The sequence below is a fragment of the Ambystoma mexicanum genome, chromosome 9 (genome assembly GCF_040938575.1).
Source record: "Ambystoma mexicanum isolate Mex_15411 chromosome 9, UKY_AmexF1_1, whole genome shotgun sequence".
NCBI lineage: Eukaryota > Metazoa > Chordata > Amphibia > Caudata > Ambystomatidae > Ambystoma > Ambystoma mexicanum.
The window spans coordinates 898,302,084-898,320,131 of NC_090931.1; the positions used below are offsets into that span (position 1 = coordinate 898,302,084).

The 18,048-nt window shown below is 45.1% G+C and overlaps 1 protein-coding gene across 3 annotated transcripts in view; it reads left to right on the forward strand.

Moving 5' to 3' along the window:
• The window catches only part of PRMT2 (protein arginine methyltransferase 2), a 921,423-nt gene that overhangs the window by 307,538 nt on the left and 595,837 nt on the right, over window positions 1–18,048 (forward strand). For 2 of the 3 annotated variants that reach the window (XM_069616030.1, XM_069616029.1), the window contains exon 4: window positions 646–807. The exons of the other annotated variant lie outside the window; for it this stretch is intronic. In XM_069616030.1, coding sequence (XP_069472131.1) covers window positions 646–807 — 162 coding nt within the window. The remainder of the gene's footprint in view (window positions 1–645; window positions 808–18,048) is intronic. 3 annotated transcript variants of the gene reach the window in all.

An 18,048-nucleotide genomic window follows, 5' to 3' on the forward strand; every position in this document is an offset into this window, starting at 1 on the left:
ATTTTTTGTTTGAGTGAGAAATATTTATTCTGTTAATTCATCCCACATAGACCTATTTCCTTGGTGTTGTGCATTCGTGTTTTTTTCTTCCCCAGGAGTAGTGCAGATTATGAGGACACCTACTTACAATTCTTATAAAACGTGATAGCATTCAAATAATATTTAAATAAGTCCATGATAAGTGTTGTTATTAAACAATTTAATGGTACTCTTGTTTATCGACCTATAAAAGATGAAGGGCTGAGTTGGCCCTGCCGCAATTGTACTTGCGAGCTGCAGGTTGGCCCCATGTCCGAGGCGAGCGTTTAACTCGCTGAACTATCTTCCCAGTGATCTTACCTCTCCCTCCTGATAGATTGAAGAACTTGACTCTCTCCATGAGATTTCCAATGTACACCTTTCGCCACCATGTGAGCTGCCATTTCTCTCTCGGCTATAATGAGCAGTGTGTGCATTGTTTGTGTCTTTTATTCCACACACTTTTCCCTAATGTATAATGTATGGCCTTCTCCCAACACAGCTACCTCCGTTAGTCCTGAGTCTTACACTTTTTCTGGCTACTTCAGCAAAAGTAGGCAAAAAAAAAGGTTACGAAAAGAAAGCATCTCTGCAGACCCAAATCTCTCTTTGTCTCTCCATGTTCAGAAAGTCCAACTGGAAATGTTAGAAGATAAACCTCGAACCACCGCATACCAGGAAGTGATCATGCAGAACCAGGCTGTCCTGAAAGGGAAAGTGATTCTCGATGTCGGGTCTGGCACTGGGATCATCAGCCTCTTCTGTGGACAGTACACGCAGCCTAAAGCCGTGAGTGAACATTGCCTATTTAACCGATTGACCTTGTACCACATTAAAGAGTAATGATTGGCGTGGGCGGAAACTAAAGGGGCAGTTCAGTTCTTGTGATCCAAGTGAAGCCAGTGAAGAGGAACGTAGGACAAAGATTTCGAGCAAAAAGTTGGTAGTAAGAGTGAGGACAAGCCAGTAAACATGAACCTTTGCCATAAGCACAGCCAAAGGAGAGCTAGAGTTGGACTGGGCAGGGTACTCCCCAAGGTGTGTATGCCAGGGAAATTAACTGTGACAGTAGATGTTAAAATAGAATGAGTCACTTCAAATGGAACATTAAACAACACAACTGTGACATGGGATGTTGGAATTTGCCAAGACATTCTTCAAAGGTTGTTACCAGTGATAGCAGATAGTGTGCCTGAGATGGATCATGGAACGGAGCTGTGAGTGCAGATGCAGTATTAATGTAGCAGTCAGGCTCTTCCAAAATATGATCCTGGTGTGTAGCCAATATTAGAAGACGAACAGTTGGCGAAGTGATTATGGGAAGCTGCTCACATCAAAATTACATATTTACTAGTATGACGCATTGGAATTAAACCAAACATGTATTGAAATGAAAAAGACGTGCAGTGAGATTAACATAACATGCATTGAAATGACTATGACATACATTGAAATTCAACGAATGGTCTGAAAAACACATATACTTAAATTGGGTATACATTGAAATGTGACCCTCCGTGTAAAGAATGAGAACTGCTGAAATTAATGTGATTGATACAGAAATGAATATCACATGCATTCCAATGGATATGACACCCATAGATGCTACTCTTTCAGTGCACCAGTGCATGTTATTTTACTAAATTCGTTTTTATAATCTTCAGTCTTATGCAGCATGACGTCTGCCATTTGAATGGCCTCTTGGTGCTTTGGGTCCTGTAAGAGAAGGATGTTGGCTGGTTTGTGGGCTAGCGGAAGGAGAGCAAGATTGCTGTTGCTAAAACGGTGGTACGAGGCACATTGGAGAAACCAGCCTCTGTCTATTAAGATACACGTGGTGATTTGTGTCTTGCAGACTAAGGACTCTGGGTAGTCGAAATGCTTCATGTTGTATGGCATCTAGTAGCATCATCACGACTTGGGGGGGTGATAATTGTGTATAGGAGGGAGGTGTGTGTTGGTCAATGTGCGTTGTGACATTCAATGAGTGGGTGATAGATTTGGGTGTGAGTGGATACTTTGTAGATTTAAAAGGTAGAGTAGTGTGAGGTAGTTGATGGGTGCTAGAGACAGAGGGTCTCTGCAGGATGCTAGAATAAAAGAACATATTTGTCGGTTTGTCTACAAGGGTGAGAGTTAAATGATCATGTTGGCTCATTGGGCGACGTTGTGAGCAAGACACGGGCCGCCTAAATGGCACTTTCAATTTCAGTGCCACAGCAGGTAGAATTTCACCTCAGCGGACGAGTGGCAGTCCTGCAGTGCTGTCTGAGAGTCTGTCTCTCATTTCCATTGAGCTTTGCTGTGTGGGAGGACCTGCATAAAAACCTCATCCATTCATGGAGCGGACGCGGAGTGGACGGCGAGTGGCAGTCCTGCAGTGCTGTCTGAGAGTCTGTCTCATCTCCATTGAGCTTTGCTGTGTGGGAGGACCTGCATAAAAACCTCATCCATCCGCGGAGCGGACAACGAGTGGCAGTCCTGCAGTCATGACTGTCAGGGCTGCCAGGGTAACCAGAGAAATCAGAGATCTTGACCTTCACGACGCCTCTAGAGAAGAAGAGGAAGGTCAGCGCCTAAGAAGCACGAAACCAAACCAGAAAGCCGGCCAAAAGCATCAGGTTACCATTTTAAAAGAACAATCTCCGACTACTCCAGGCAGGACTAACATGCGTATAAGCACGGAGCCTCAGAGCTCAAAAGATCTGGTTCCACCGGAGGCTGATCAACAAGACTATGTATAAGGATTAGGCTTTTTCAGCTTTTTCAGCGGAAGCAGCAAAACCCAAAAATCACCTGACGCCAGCCTCAGCAGACGAATTTACTAAGGAGAAACCACAAAATCATCAACGACAAACCTTACCTGCTCCCGCTCCTGCCCCTGTGTCCACCTCGGTGCACGCCCGGTCGCCGCACCCGGCCCTGGCCTCTCCTCGCATGGCGTGTGTTCTGGCCCCGCCCCCTCCCCGCGCGGCGGTGGCGGAGTCTCCGGGCCCCACGCCGGCGGCTCTCAGGAGAGCTGCCGTCCGTGTGGGAGGGTGGGGAGGAGTTGGCGGTGCGGAACGGTGAGGGTGAGGAGAGGGCGGTGGACAACAGCTCCGGCCCGTGTGCTCGGGCGGTTGATTCTGTCCCGGTCTCCCCCTGTGCGGCGCATGAAGGCGCTTCGAGCCCCACGTCGGCGGCTCTCGAAGGAGGGCTCCCGTTCGTGGGTGTTGCAGAGGGGTTTGGGGGGGGCGATGAGAGTGAGAAGAGCGGTGGCGGAGAGGCAACGATGGAGGAAGATACAAGCCGGCCACCATGTAAGATCAGGGACGGGGAGCTTCCACAGGATACGGACTTGCCTCAGCCGCCGCCGCCTGTCCTGTTAGGGCAGGTCCAGGTGGTGGCGCTGTTCCATGCAGAGGCGGAGGGAAATTCGACATCCAAAGCCACCCAGAAACAGACTGAAATAATTGAGACAACCGATCAGGCTAGGAAAGCAGCAAACCCGAAGAAAAAACAGAGAACTATGCCTACGATTAACTGCACTACCCTGAACATTAAGAAGGGTCGCAGAACGAAAAAGGCGATGCAAAAGCCCAAACTAATACAAAACACACTTCAAACAATGCTGGATAAAGTCAAAGAAAACCAGTCTAAACGATGGGAGGGAGGGGCACCCAAAAACTCTGTAAGACTACATCATGGCTCAAGGAAGTCAAAGATCAGTGAATGGAAACTATCCCTCGGAACTTTCGGACCTGTAAATACTGGAAACTCTTAACAAATGTTTACCCTTCGCCAAACTACGAAGAATGGAACAAAATGGCAGCGAAAAGCTGACCTCCAAGAGATGCCCTGCTTTTGACCCGAGCAAGGGGACATTAAATCAACCAAATGAAGAAGAGCGGGTAGACGGGGAGAAACCCAATTTGACATCTCCTCCAATGACGCCACAAAAACTGCCAGAACGACAGGTGAACCTGATGCCGCTAAGTGACTCAAACAAGAGTGAAGACAAGGCAAACTCTGACAAAGAGTCCTTAATGGAGGAGACTCCATCAGCCACTCAAAGTGAAAATAAAAACCCGCAGGAAAAGAGGTCGACCATGGACGAAACCGTTGTTCCCAGTGGCCTACCACCAGAATTAAACAAGGGTCTCCCCCAACCAACACCAAAGATAATATCACCAATGGGGGAAGCGGCTTCGCCACTACAGAATGACAAAAAAGGAACCTCAGAAGGGGTACACAGAACACCTGACAAAATATCTCACCAGGACGAGTCAAAGCCAACTGAGCATACAAACGATGATGTACAGTAAAGTCATCTTCTTAGAAGCCTACATTAGGCCTTTGTAGCAAGGAAAACCAGCACTTTGGAAGCGAACGAGGGCACAACTACTCCTCGTCAACAAGTGAAGCTGCAAGACAAAGAACAAACTGTGGTGGGAAAAACAATTGGGAGCCAAGCCATCACAACGATTGACTTAACAACAAACAAAACAGTAAATGAAGCAACAAACAAAAGGGCAAATATTAAATCACTACCAGGTCAAGATGACTCGACTCTGAAACCAAAAAAGACAACTTCACCGAGATCAAATAAAACTGGAAGTCAAACGGCAGAAGGCATTTTTCAATTCTTCTGACGCCCAGTAGCCCAAAAAGAATCACCACTAATGGAAGACCAAGAGGTAAATCCACAACAAACAAAGAAGCAAGAAAGGTCGAAAAAAAAACAGCCTATCTCCAACAACAACAAATAACTTCCTCGAAAACGAGGAATTGATGAATCTGAGTCAACATCTAACAGGGCAGGTTCCGAAGGCCTCAAATTTGGATAGACTCAGTGAAATACCGAATCCCCAAACTAGAAGGAGGTAGAGACCAGTGAGAACTCTGCAAAAATCAGGGCCAAGGAGAGAATTCAAAAGAAAAAGGACACTCGGTTGCCAGATTCCTCAAGGCAAACAATTTTAAAACAGATGATGGAAGAAACGAAAAGAGAAAGGTCCAGATCAAAAATCCAGGACAAGTGGACTTCCAGACACCGAGAGAAAGCACAAAGCCGCTCCCACTCAAAGCTGAAGGTTCATGAAAATGAACAACCAGATAGGAGATGGCGAGTAGAACCTCAGCATCATTGGGAGGACCAAGGGAGAAACAGAAAACATCATAGAAGGGAGACTCCAACTCGGCCCCGGACTAAATCTAGGAACGACAATACCAGAAATAACGACAAGAACCGCTCCTGTCCACCAAGAGAGTCAGGAGAAACGGCCTTTCAGTACAGATCCAAGACGCAAAAGTACAATCAAAATCAGTGAAAAGTGGATCAAGCGAAATGGCGAATCAATTTGACACAAGACAAAGAAAACAGAGACAAGATAACATTGAACCGAAACTCTGTGCTAAAACTCTTCAAGTTCATTCCAAACCTGAAACATATCAAACCAGAAGAGCTGCTAGTGGTAGAGCCAAACCACGAAGATACCAAGGCCAAAACGGTGCTGTATACAGCATCAACAACGCAAAAAAACCTCATCATCAATAGCAAAAACGAACTAGAAGAAATGGGATACGAGCTAAAAGTGTACTCTGCAAACAACACAGACACAAAAAAACTCAGAGAGTAAAGAAGACAATACACATCAAGAAAAGCAAGATTCAAACCACCGCAACCTGCAAACATCAACAACCCGAACGAAGACAAATTATATAAACACCACAGTAAGAGTAAGAGTCAAGGAACAGGAGCTTGAAAAGAGGTCAGGAGCAAAGCTGTCAACCTTTAAAGAAAATAACAACTATGATAGTCCAATGAAGACAAAAGATTCAAGAAAAACCAACAGAGGCAGGAAAACTAGCCTACAAGCGGATCAAAATAAAAAAACTGAGAGTGAACCTCAAAAAAAATGCGAGCCAATGAAAGGGATATGGTCTTAGTTGCCAAAAGCGTTGACAGAAAAAAAGCAAAGATAGCAACGCATCAGAGACGAGCACATTCTTCAGTAAAGACCTTGTTTGACCCATCAAAAGCAGCAGATAAAGATGTGCTTGTGGAACACGAGAGGCCACACTCACCTACTATCTACGAGCGATATGGACCTGGGGTCATATGACCTAATATGCCTACAGGAGACTTGGCTGACTGAACCACCCTCAATGAGGGGCTTTGAACTTATCCTGGCACCGGCCAAACAAGGGCGCCTAGGAAGACCTTCATCGGGGTTACTGATCGCCTGTAAAAACGATTGTGGGATCAAACTGGAAGAAACTTTGATTAGCAACTTAATGATACTGATGGTCAAGGCTTCATGGTTTCGTCAGACAAACAACAAAGCAGGGTATGAAAAATGCACATTAATAATAGCTAACACCTACTGGAACCCAGCCAGCACGGAAACAACTGTTTTCTTAGAAAACATAGAGGCTGCAATAGATGAGGCACTGGCAGAGCACTTGGTAAAATACTTCCTGATCTGCGGGGATCTGAATGTCCCCTGTGCAGGTGCAGCAGAAACTGGAAAGAAACAAGTACACGGCTCGACAGGTGAACAGCGGGGCAAACTATGGACACAACTGATGGAAGCGAGAAACCTACATAATCTGCACGAAGCTTTTCCAGATCCAAAGCGTCCTCCATCATGGGAAAGAAACGCGAGTCTAAGTCCACAATATACTACATTTTTGTGACTGAACCCATCCTGGCAATAACCAAATCTTTTGAAATAACACGAGTAAGAGCCAGTGATCATAATCCCCTGTCAACCACCTGGGAGTCACTATGTCCCCTGAACGACTGCATGGAATTCAACATAACCACAAATGTGCAGGGAAATCGACTAAAAAAAGTGAGTCCATTACTGACATAGAAAATAGATTCAGCTCTATGTCAGAGAAAATCGGCGTAAATAAAACGGATTATATTCCTCTCCTGACAAAATACAAAAAGACGGCAACTTCAAGAAAGACAAGCGGTAACCCTCCAAGACACGTGTTTGATAAAACATTGGTTGAGAAACGCCATGAACTTCAAAAAATCCAGCGCAGAGCAAAACTTTTAACAACATCGGCGGCAGTAAAAGAAGCGGAGGTGGCAACAAGACACTATAAGTCATGGGTAAAAGGTCATAGGTCGATTCTTTACCAGAAAGATGCAGAAAACATTCTAAAACTAATAAGTGGAAGAAACACAAGGGAATTTTGGAGCACCCTGAGATCCACCTATGAAGTCCAAGAAAACTCCGTAATAAGTGAGATTGGTGAAACAACTTGGACAGAACATTTTACAAGGACGTACCTGGCTCCAACAACTTCAATAAGGGCATAAACAGAGCATAATTCAGATCCATGGGCAAGAGTGGACGACCCAGAGGAAATCCGACTAAAGATCTCTGGCTTAAAAAACTCAACAGCGCCAGGTCCCGACGGGATCACTAACGTGGATTTAAAATCCAACCAAAAGGAGTGGGCCAGTCTCCTGAGTAAAATTTTCAGAAGATGCACGGATTTGAAAACTATACCACCCTTATGGAAATCAGCAACAGTGGTACCAATTTTCAAGAAAGGAGACAAAAAAGACTCAGCGAATTGTAGACCAATCGCACTTCTCGATGTAATAGGAAAAGTGTTTGGTACGATGCTTCTCGACCGCTTCAAGATCTGGGCCTCAAATGCCCCCTACGACGACCCCCTCCAAACGGGATTTAAGAAAAACATGGGCACAGCGGCTAACATATTGATGCTGAACGTGCTGAAAAACAAAGTATTGGAAGGAGGTACAAGAATCTAAGTCGCTTTCATCGACCTTACTCAGGCATTTGAATGCATAGACAGGTCGAGTCTTTGGGCAAAATTGGAAGCCTGGGATTGTCCGGCCGCTTTACTGAATCCGATCAAGGCCCTGTATACTGAAACCAACATGCAAATCCGTTTGGACCAAAATGGTCTTTTGTCATCGCCAATTGTAACAGCACGAGGTGTGAAACGGGGGTGCCCGCTGGCGCCAGCTCTATTTCTGGCATTCATTGGTGACATTAATGATGAAGACACCGAAATACGTTCATTCCCACCAAAAATCTGCAAAACGCCAATAACGAGGCTTCTCTACGCGGATGACCTCGTCCTATTGGACCATACGCCAATAGGACTCCAGCGACAATTAACAAACCTACAAAGCAACATGGAAAAAAATAAATTGGAAATCAACGTAAAAAAACAAAATTTCTGACATTAGATGCTTCTTCGAGAAAAAAAGAAAAACCTTGATTAAATCTGGAAGGAACACCAATCGAAAGAGTACTTGATTTCAAATACCTAGGAGTTACACTGGACTCCTCAAAACAGGATAAAGCGATGCAATTAGCCTTAATGACCAAAGTCAACAAAATGGCAGCCCAAGCCAGGGCCATAGACAAAAAGTTTGGCAGATACTCGCTAATTCCAGTACGAGAATTCTACAAGAAAAAGGTGATGCCAACTCTAACATATGGAGGAGACGCAATGATCAACTTACCATCAAACATCTGGTCAAAAATGGAGGTAAAATTTTGGAGGAAAGTGTTGATGCTACCAAACTAGAAAACAGGAAATAGAACAAAACACCAGCAAACGGCTCATAAACTGGAAAGAAGAGAACAACAGAGTGTTGGAAAGGATACAGGCCGATGAAGAAACCTTAACAACCCAAAGAAAATACTCACAAAAATAAGAGAGCTCGACTGGATATCAACCCTGGAAACAGCAGGAAAGAACAAACTACACACCTGCCCCCAAATACTAAAAAAATGAACGAGCTACAAGAATACATCAAGTATTTTCCATCCAGGAAGGGGAGGGACCTGTTGCTACGCACCTGCCTAAATTTGCTGCCGACAAATGAGATCTTGGCTATCAGAGGCAAGAATGAAACACATTTCTGCCGCTTCTGCAAGACTCAAGAAAAAGAAACAATCCGTCATCTACTTCTAAAATGTGCCGCAAACCAACATATAAGAGAACGATACTTAAGGCCCATTTTCTCAGATTTTATCATCTCGGACGAAGCTATATGTTGGTCTCGTTTGATTGGAGGTGATAAAACGAGATGGCAAATAGCTACATATAAAATACTGGAAGCCGTAAATTTGCCAAGGCTACAGCCAAAAAACGAGGGCACATTTTAGAGAGCCAAGTTCTTTTTTTTCTTTTTTAGAGAGCCAAGTTCTTCTTCTTTATGAAAAACTATGACAAAAGCCTACTTTGTAAAAATCTTTTGGATTAAACACATAATAAAAAAATAAAAATAAAAAAAATGTCACCTGGGCTTTCCAGGGGACAGGTAGAAGGGGTGGGGGGGGGACTGTGGTGCGAAAAGGGTCACAGGTGCTGATGGGTGCTTTGGTTCTTTGGATGTTCCCTCTGCCTGGCAACTATCTTTTGGGTCTGGGTTTTGGTTGCTTTTGTTGGATGGTAGATATTAGGGGTGGTTGTTAGCTGTTTAGATAAGCCATCAGTCTGTACCATGCTTGCAAGATAACTCTTTTTGTTCTGCATGAGTGCGGGGCAGGGATTCATAGGGAGCTTTCAAAATATGATGCTTTGTATGTGAAAACTCTAACTTTGTATATGAATGAAGTATATGAACGTTTCCTTCGGGTGAGTCAACAATGAGAGCAGAAATGTTGATGTACCTTTATGCCAACTATCTCCCCTGCTAATAAAAGAAAGTGACATGTGATGTCCCTAATGGTTTCATGTAGTTTAAACTGTGATGAACAGTGGACATAGATAGCCACCCCATTATTGGTGAACGAGAAACCATATTGATGGGTTCCCCATCACTGCACCGCCATTATGGGGGAATCATATGCGAGATGGGTTTAACTGCAAAATAGGTATGTTTACTTTGTGCTGCTTACTTTAATGAAATATTTGTCTGAATTTCACACGGTTCCAATTTCCCTTACATTCCTAGTCAAAACATTCAATTTAATCGACATTAATTAGACGATTGAATCGTGTAAATGGGAACTTTCCACTATATGATAGTAAAGATGATTTTCAAGCTGACAAGATAGTAATACCTTTCTACAACGTCCCAAGTGCCTTTCAAATTGCAAAACATAATGGAGCAACTGAACATAAAAGGAAAGAACACAAAAACCCCTATTACTGTCCTCCCCCGCCAGAAAACCCAACTGCCTGGTAAATCACAAAGCCCCTCAACCAGCAAAACTAACTTGTGATGAACACACAAGGGGGATTCAGGGAGCTCCAACAGTCTCCTAATTCCCTAGGCAACTGTGTGATCATATAAGGCCAATGTGCAGAACAGTATTGCAAGCCATGTCAAGCCTGTCTCTTACTGTGTTTAAATTCCTGCATTTTACACATTCTTTAGGATGCTTAGTTCTTTACCGGTGATCAATGAAAGGATGTTGAAGCATTTCCATGAAGTCTCTTATGCAAACCCTGCAGCAAGTCTAGGATCCGTTGCAAGTTTTGCAGGTTATATCATACTGGATTCCAAGCTTGCGTAGTAGGCTTTTCACCTCTTGAATGCCCATCCTAGATTCCTGCACTGCTTGGCTGAAATATGGGAATAGTGAAAGCACGGATGGACCAAATGTTAGTTCTCCCTTTTCTTTAGCGCATCGAAGTAGAACATCCCTGTCTCAGTAGTTAAAAAGGCAAGCGTTGAGGTGTCTGGGAGAAGCACTTGGCGGTGGTCTCCAGCCAGGTTTAGGGTGGTCTCGGTCCAATAGAAGTGCTGAGAGGCCGACAGTCTGTCCAACATATCCTCTAGCAGTCAATGCGTACCGACTCAGGGAGGGGGCAATCATTGCCCCGAGCGACTAGGTTCGGACCATTGGTGGAGGTTTTACTGTGACTCCCACGGAGTATGTGCACTTGTGAGAAGTTTGCAGAGGGAGGAAGTCTTCCATTGTTTTCCTCCAGACCACCTTGAGTAGAAGCGTCACCGTCCGGTAAGTAGTAGTTCAGGCCATCCCATCGGCCCCTTCCCAATGGCTTCAGATTTTTTGCAAGATTTCTTGTCAGCAAATATGAAGTCTACACTATCTGCTCTTCTCTACCCTGTTTTTGAAAAATATCTTGTAGTTAGCTGAGTGGAGGGTTAGATAACAACAGCTGAAGGGTCATTAAACCGGCATTCATGAAGGATAGATGATGTGTTTGTGGTCAGTTTGTGGGTGTTTGCAGCATGTTTGGCTACTGATCTTGCATTGATGATGGTACCCACCAAATAATTTTGTACGGGTGTGGAATTGTTCAGGACTTGCCGGGTCTCTGTGGCCCTGGTGTTGATTTAAAATCCTTGGGTGCCAAAGAGCAGGGCTTGAGGGCTCAGGAAGTGTGCACCTTGCAAACGTCCTACTAGATTAAATCAAAAACAGAGTGCTAGAAATTGTGTGATCCTAATGTAGTCTCTACCTTATTAGGTAGGTTTTGCTTTCTGGACTATTACGAGCGAGAAGCACAAAGCTACCAGCAAGGGTCAACAGCATCACCATCATCTTCCAGCTATTTGGATGTATTTGCAGGCACAAGAATGGCTTTGGGTGTTCACAGTTCATGTATGTTATAGGTCATGACTCTATAGTTTAGGTTAGATTGGTGCATTGAAGGTTACATAGGAAAATAAAAACATGCTTTCCACTATAATATCTCAACCTGTAAATGGATCATCACCAAATCTGGCAAGCAACTGATCATGTCCAATCCGATCACACATGCTATATTTGGTGAAAATTCATGCACAGGTTTTTTAGTTGCTCAGAATGGTGATCTCCATAGGGTAAATGGAATGTTTTAAACTGCATTGCTAAATTTCAGTGCAAACATTTTTCAAAACACACCAGTCGAATACTGGATAGGAACTTCAGGAAAAAAGTATCAATTTTTTGAAATTCACAGTAGAAAATTCTACTCACAGGAAAAATTATGAAATCTGAACAATTTACATGTTCACGATGATACACTTTCCAGTCCAACATGCTGAAGAAATATACAACTCAAATGATTACATACCACAAATGAAATAATTCAATTTCCATCAGTTTTGTACGAAAAAGACCTACAAATTCATAAGCCTTCCAATTGGACATGAAGAAAAAATTCTGCTTCAAATTGGTCATACGAGCACACATGCGCTTAATCCACCATTCACTCCTCAAGTAAAACCAATTCTACCATGACAACAAATGGCTGAAAATAAACACAAAAACATAATTTGTGAGAAAAACATAAAACAATAGTAGACTTAATAATAACTATGATACAGAGGTACAAGGACAATTCTTCTATTTCCTTAAGACATTTGCAATCTAGACCATACAGACAAGATGTTACATAAAAATACTTTCACGTCAGCACTTAGCATCATTTCACCAATGCATCGAAAATAAAGCACATCACTTGTCTGAATGTTGCTGTGTCCAACTAATAACATACCTTGCTGACCGAGCAGTCTGAATATGTACCCACTGATATGAGCATGGTATCTTTAGATTTAGATGGTTATACACGGTTCTGTTTATTCGTGAATCAAAGCTTGAAAATACAATATGTGAATGTGGGTAATTATGCATAAAATGTATCAAGTCTTCACACGTAATTTGTAATAATTGCCCACTATTCATACATTGAAGGTCTTCCACACCAACATGCAGCAGAAAGACGTAGTAGCACTTGCGAAAAAGGGTGGCGCACTCTACCCAGCCTTCCAATAGACGTTTCAATGCTAAATACAGGCAAACGGAAGGGGACCCTCTCTTAATGTTGGTGCACCCCCAACCACATTCCTCTGTGATAGCGGCAGCATCACTGTACTGCAAGGCACAATCATCTTCGATGACTTCGGCCTCTGCACTCCTCGGCAAGGAGGAAAAGATCTTGGGGTTGTTTGGGAAAAAAATGTATTCCAGTGCCACTTTCCACTTGCGCAGATGCCATGTTGGCGTCTGGCAACCAGAAGCTATGGCGGGAGATCGCCGGTTTCCTCCCTGAGCTCCCTACCCACAGCTAGGCTTGCTTCAAGGCTGGGCTGGCTGAGGTCAAAATCGTGGCACAAGACATAATGGAGTCCACAGTGGCCCACATTGACACTTCAGGTCGGGCCATTCAAATGGATCGTGTCCTCACACGTATACCTCATCTTTTGACACATGTTGTCCATTTTCAGCTGCTTCGGAAAATATTTTTTTTCAGCAGAGCGCGCTGTGCGTCAATGTCGTCGACTCGATGTCCCTCGAAGTCGAGGATGTCATTGAAGGCACATATAGCAAGGGCAGCGCCCGCTGGCTTCCATTCTGTTTTTGCGCAATAGCTTCGAAGAAATACGGCACTCTTCTTCGAATCTTGTAACGTCTTTCCTAACTTCATCATCGACACCGACGACTCCTAAGTCCGGTTTTAAGAAGTGTCAGGATTGCAGATCGAAAATATCCCTGACTGATCCGCACCAAAGCTGTTTGTGGTGCCTCGGAGCGGACATGACACCTACGACTGCTCCAAGTGACAGTCTATGCCTTGAAAGGCCTTGAGGGAACAGAAGGGGAAGCTGAAGGTAGGCAAAATCTCTAAATCCTCTACCCGATCCATAAAAGCTTCGACTGACGAGTCGATAGGCGACTCTCCTCGGAGGAAGAAGGCCAAGCGGTCCAGGTCGAGGAGTGGCTCACACCACTCTTCTTAGTCCTTGAAGTCGAAGAGAAGGCACCGTAGGTTGCCTTTATCGACTTTGTCGTCGGACATTTCCCCAGAAAGATTTGCTTTTCCAACCAAGAAATCCACTCCGGCCGAGTGGGAGGCCTTCAGGGCTGAAATGCTTAAAATGTTAAAAAAGCAAAAACCAAGCCATGCTCTTACCGCCTTCCAAAGAAGCCGGGAAGGAAAGGTCTCGGCCTACATCTCATGTGCCCTTGAGCCCAGGACAAAGGCCCGATGCGCATAGCGAGCCATCGAGGCCTCGATCCGATGTAACATTGAAGGATCTCTCGAGCCATAAATGCAAGTCGAGGTGGAGATCATCAAGGCCATAGACGCCTTCGGCGGCGCCTTCGCCTGCCAAACCCTCCAAAGACTTCGACGCCAGCTGCGCCATGAGATCAAATTCTACTCCCTCCTCCAAATCAAGTACTGCTGTGGGAGTCTGTCAAAAGATGAGGAATACGTGGGAGGACACAATCCATTCGAAGAATGTTACTTACCCCGGGTATTGTTCTTTCGACTGGATGTTCCTCCCACGTATTCCTCATCTTTTGACACATGTTGTCCAGCTTCAGCTGCTTGATGGATGCGCTATACGACCTTGGATTATCCTATCAATCTCAAAAAGTCGCAGTTGGTGCCAATGCAGAGACTGACCTTCCTGGGACTTATCTGGGACACGAGCTCCGAGAGGATCTTCCCCTTGGATGACAAGATCACGGCCATCAAGACGGCCACTGGGCATTTTCTCAGCAGAGCAGTGACCTCAGCGTGGTGGTACCAACACCTGTTGGGAGTTATGGCTGCATGTCTTCTTGCAGTGCCACATACGAGGCTCAGGTGGAGCAGGTCAGCATACCACAACAGCTCCACCAGGATCTGATCTGATGGGGTACGGATAACAACCTGCGGATAGGCAGGCCCTTACGGCAACCAACACCTCAGGTCACCATTACCACAGACTCATCCCGAGAGAGATAGGGAGCTACCCTGGACAGCCACAGCGTCCATTGAGTATGGTCTCGGCAGGAGCAGTTGGCACACATCAACTGGGTCGAGATGATGGCTATCTGGCTTGCTCTCAAAACCTTTATTACTTATTTATTCATATTTGTTGTAAACCGCGCCACATGCCCAGGGGCCTCCGAGCATGCACACAAAACAAACAAACAATAAAAGTAAGAGCAAAGGATACAGTGTCAGAGGGGCAAGGAAGCATTAGAAACAGAATAGAATTAATCAGGAGGTAGGTTGAAGAGAGAGATCTTCAGCTTTTTTTTTTACTCCGTGGTAGTAGGAGTAGCTCTGAGGCTGTATGGAAGTGCATTCCAGGCGATCAGACTCTGGACAGCAAAGCTGCTTCTGTCAGTTTCGGCCAGTTTAAACCTTGGCTGTACAATTTTAAGTTGGTTCTTGGACCTGAGAGTGCGCGAGGGGACATACTGCCTGCAAAAGGCGATCCGCAAGATATTTCAGAGCCAGTTTGAGTATACACTTGTGAGTCAACGTAAGGAGTTTGTGGGTGACTCTAGGCTTTCTACCTATTATCACCGGCAGGGCGATTCTCATTCAAACAGACAGCTCCACCTTCATGTATTACATCAACAAGCAGCGTGGCACCCGTTCCCCTCCCCTCTGAAGGCTGGGAGTGGGCTCTGGTGAACAACATTCACCTGTCAGCAGCCCACCTCCAAGGGGAGTCCAACCTAGAGGGGGACTCGCAACTAGAGGCTCAGCAGGCTGTATGCGGACAACTACGTATGGCAGGTGGACGAGCAGGTCCTTCAAGCGATCTTCTACTTGCCTCATGGCAGGGGCAATTTGGGGGTTCACTGGGCGACACAATGCAGTTCTCATGGAACAACATGACCGCTTAAGCTTTTCCCCCCATTCACCTGGTGCACAGGGTCATCTGCAGGATCAGAGAGTTGAGGGGCCTTCGGATCATCCTCATAGCCCCATGGTGGTCAGCAAGACCCTGGTTCTCGGATCTGCTCAGCCTGTTGGACCAGGCCCCCACACACCTCCCTCTGAGTCCAGTACATCTACTCTCTCAGCAAGGGGACCCAGTCATTTAGCCCTCTCCGCAGAAGTTAGCCCTCGCAGCGTGGTTCATGAACAGGTCTCCCTGAATCATCTGCACCTGTCATGGGCCTGGCCATTATACAGAGGGGCTAGGAGTGAAACCACCAGGAGCCAGTACAAAAGCAAGGGGACCAGGTTCTGTCGCTGGGCAGAATCAAAGGAAATTGATCCTTTGACTTGCATGTTGGATGACGTGCTGTCCTTCTCTGCACACCTTGCACACTCAGGAGTGAAAGTAGACACATGCCACACTTATCTGGCGGCCATTGGAGCTTACAAAAAGGAGGAGTTATTCTAATCCTCAAATCCGTTGGTTAAGAGGCACTTAGCGGACCTGACGAGACTATATCCACCTATCAAGAAACCACACCCAGTGTGGGACCTCAATGTGGTCCTGGGCTTTCTGGTGCGTAAACCATTTGAGCCGATGGCATCCGGGGACACCACCTTGCCACCTTGTCATTCTTGCCACTTTGCCTACTAGGCTCTACCAGCCCTACACATAAATATCACCCGTCCATTACCACCGCCCACTTTCCCCCTTCAATGGATTTAGCTTTATGCCACGAGACCCACTCCCAACCAACCTTGTTCCACCAGCCTCAGAAACCTCAGGCTTGGATCAAGACTTAACATTGCCTCCCAACTACCAACCAATGTCCCATACCTTCATGTAGAACCAATAAAGAGAACCAAACTAAATCCTATTGTTTTCTCCTTATCTAACAACGCTGGCCTTCATTCTATCTCCCCTTTTCCTAACCAACCTGACCCACCATACATCAATGGGGCACTTGTGAATGCTAGGTCTATTACTGCGCTCTAGACATTGTAGATCTCATTGTCGCTACCAATTAGATTTCCTTGCCATAACCGAAACCTGGCTGCATTCCGCATCAGGCCCTACGTTGTCATTTGCTTTTCCTGACAACTACACAATAATAAGAGCAGACAGAGAAAGATCCTGTGGGGAGGCCTAGCCTTTATCCCCAGATCCACATTGGCACTCAGAGCATGCCCTCCACTTTCCTTCCCTTCTGGAGAATTCCTCACAGTCAAACTGTCTCCCTCACCTTCACGCACCATAACCTTACACCTCATTTACCAGCCCCCTGGTCCCATCTCGTCCTTTGAGGAAGATACTACCTCCCTACTCTCCTCCAACACTAAGCCCAATTTGCAGATCATAATACTAGGAGACTTTAACCTAGGTCGCGTTGACATCCGTGACAACAACGCCCTAACCTTGTGCAATACTATCATGGAACTGGGCTTCACACACCGCATCATCCTCCCTACCCACAACAAAGGAAGAACACTAGACTGGCTTGCTGACCTTAATTGTGATACCAAAATTATCGCCAATGAACAATGGGCCTGGACTGACCATCACATAATCTCTTTCACCCTACCTGTCAAGCATCATAGCCCCCCCCCCTTGCTGACTAGAAACAAGCGTTATATAGCCGTGGATAGTCTACCACCATTACGCCAACCTATTACCAACCTATTACCAATGCCGCACCCTCTAGCTCAGACCCTACAGTGCTTGTTGATCTCTACACTATTACTATTAAAACATCCATTGACAAAATTGCACCTCTAAAAATGCGTAAAGAGAAACCCCAAACACACCTGAACTTGTTTACCCCACATCTCAAAGCCTAATGTAATGAGAAAAGAAGGGCAGAAACCCTTTGGCAGACCAACCCGTCTGAATGCTAACAAGAAAAAACTAACTCTAATCTATAAAAAAATTCAAGAAGGAGATACTCCTAACCAAAAAAGACACCTTCAATGACAGGATTAACAAAGCAAGCTCCAACACCAGAGAACTGTTTCCCCAATTAGAAACCTGCATCAAGGACAGGACTTGGTGTACCAATATCCAAACTGCTCTAGTTAATAAAATCTCACTTTTATAAAAGAAAATTGAAAATAAAAAACTTGACATAGGCAAGGATTTGCCTGTACCTAATTTTCACTTAACTCCTGGAAAATCCTGTAACTGCTTCAAGTTTGTCTCTGTCTCCATCAAGGAAGTAACAGAAATAATATCCTCTCTTAAACCTTCAAGATGTCAGGGTGACCCTTGCCCAGCACCTATTATCAAAGCGGCCGCCAGAGATCTAGCTCCCCTCATAAATTCCTTATTTGACTCTTGCTCCATTCCTACTAACCTAAAAGATGCGTGTGTCCTCCCGCTTCTAAAAAAACCTAATCTAGATCCCAACTCACCTACTATCTACA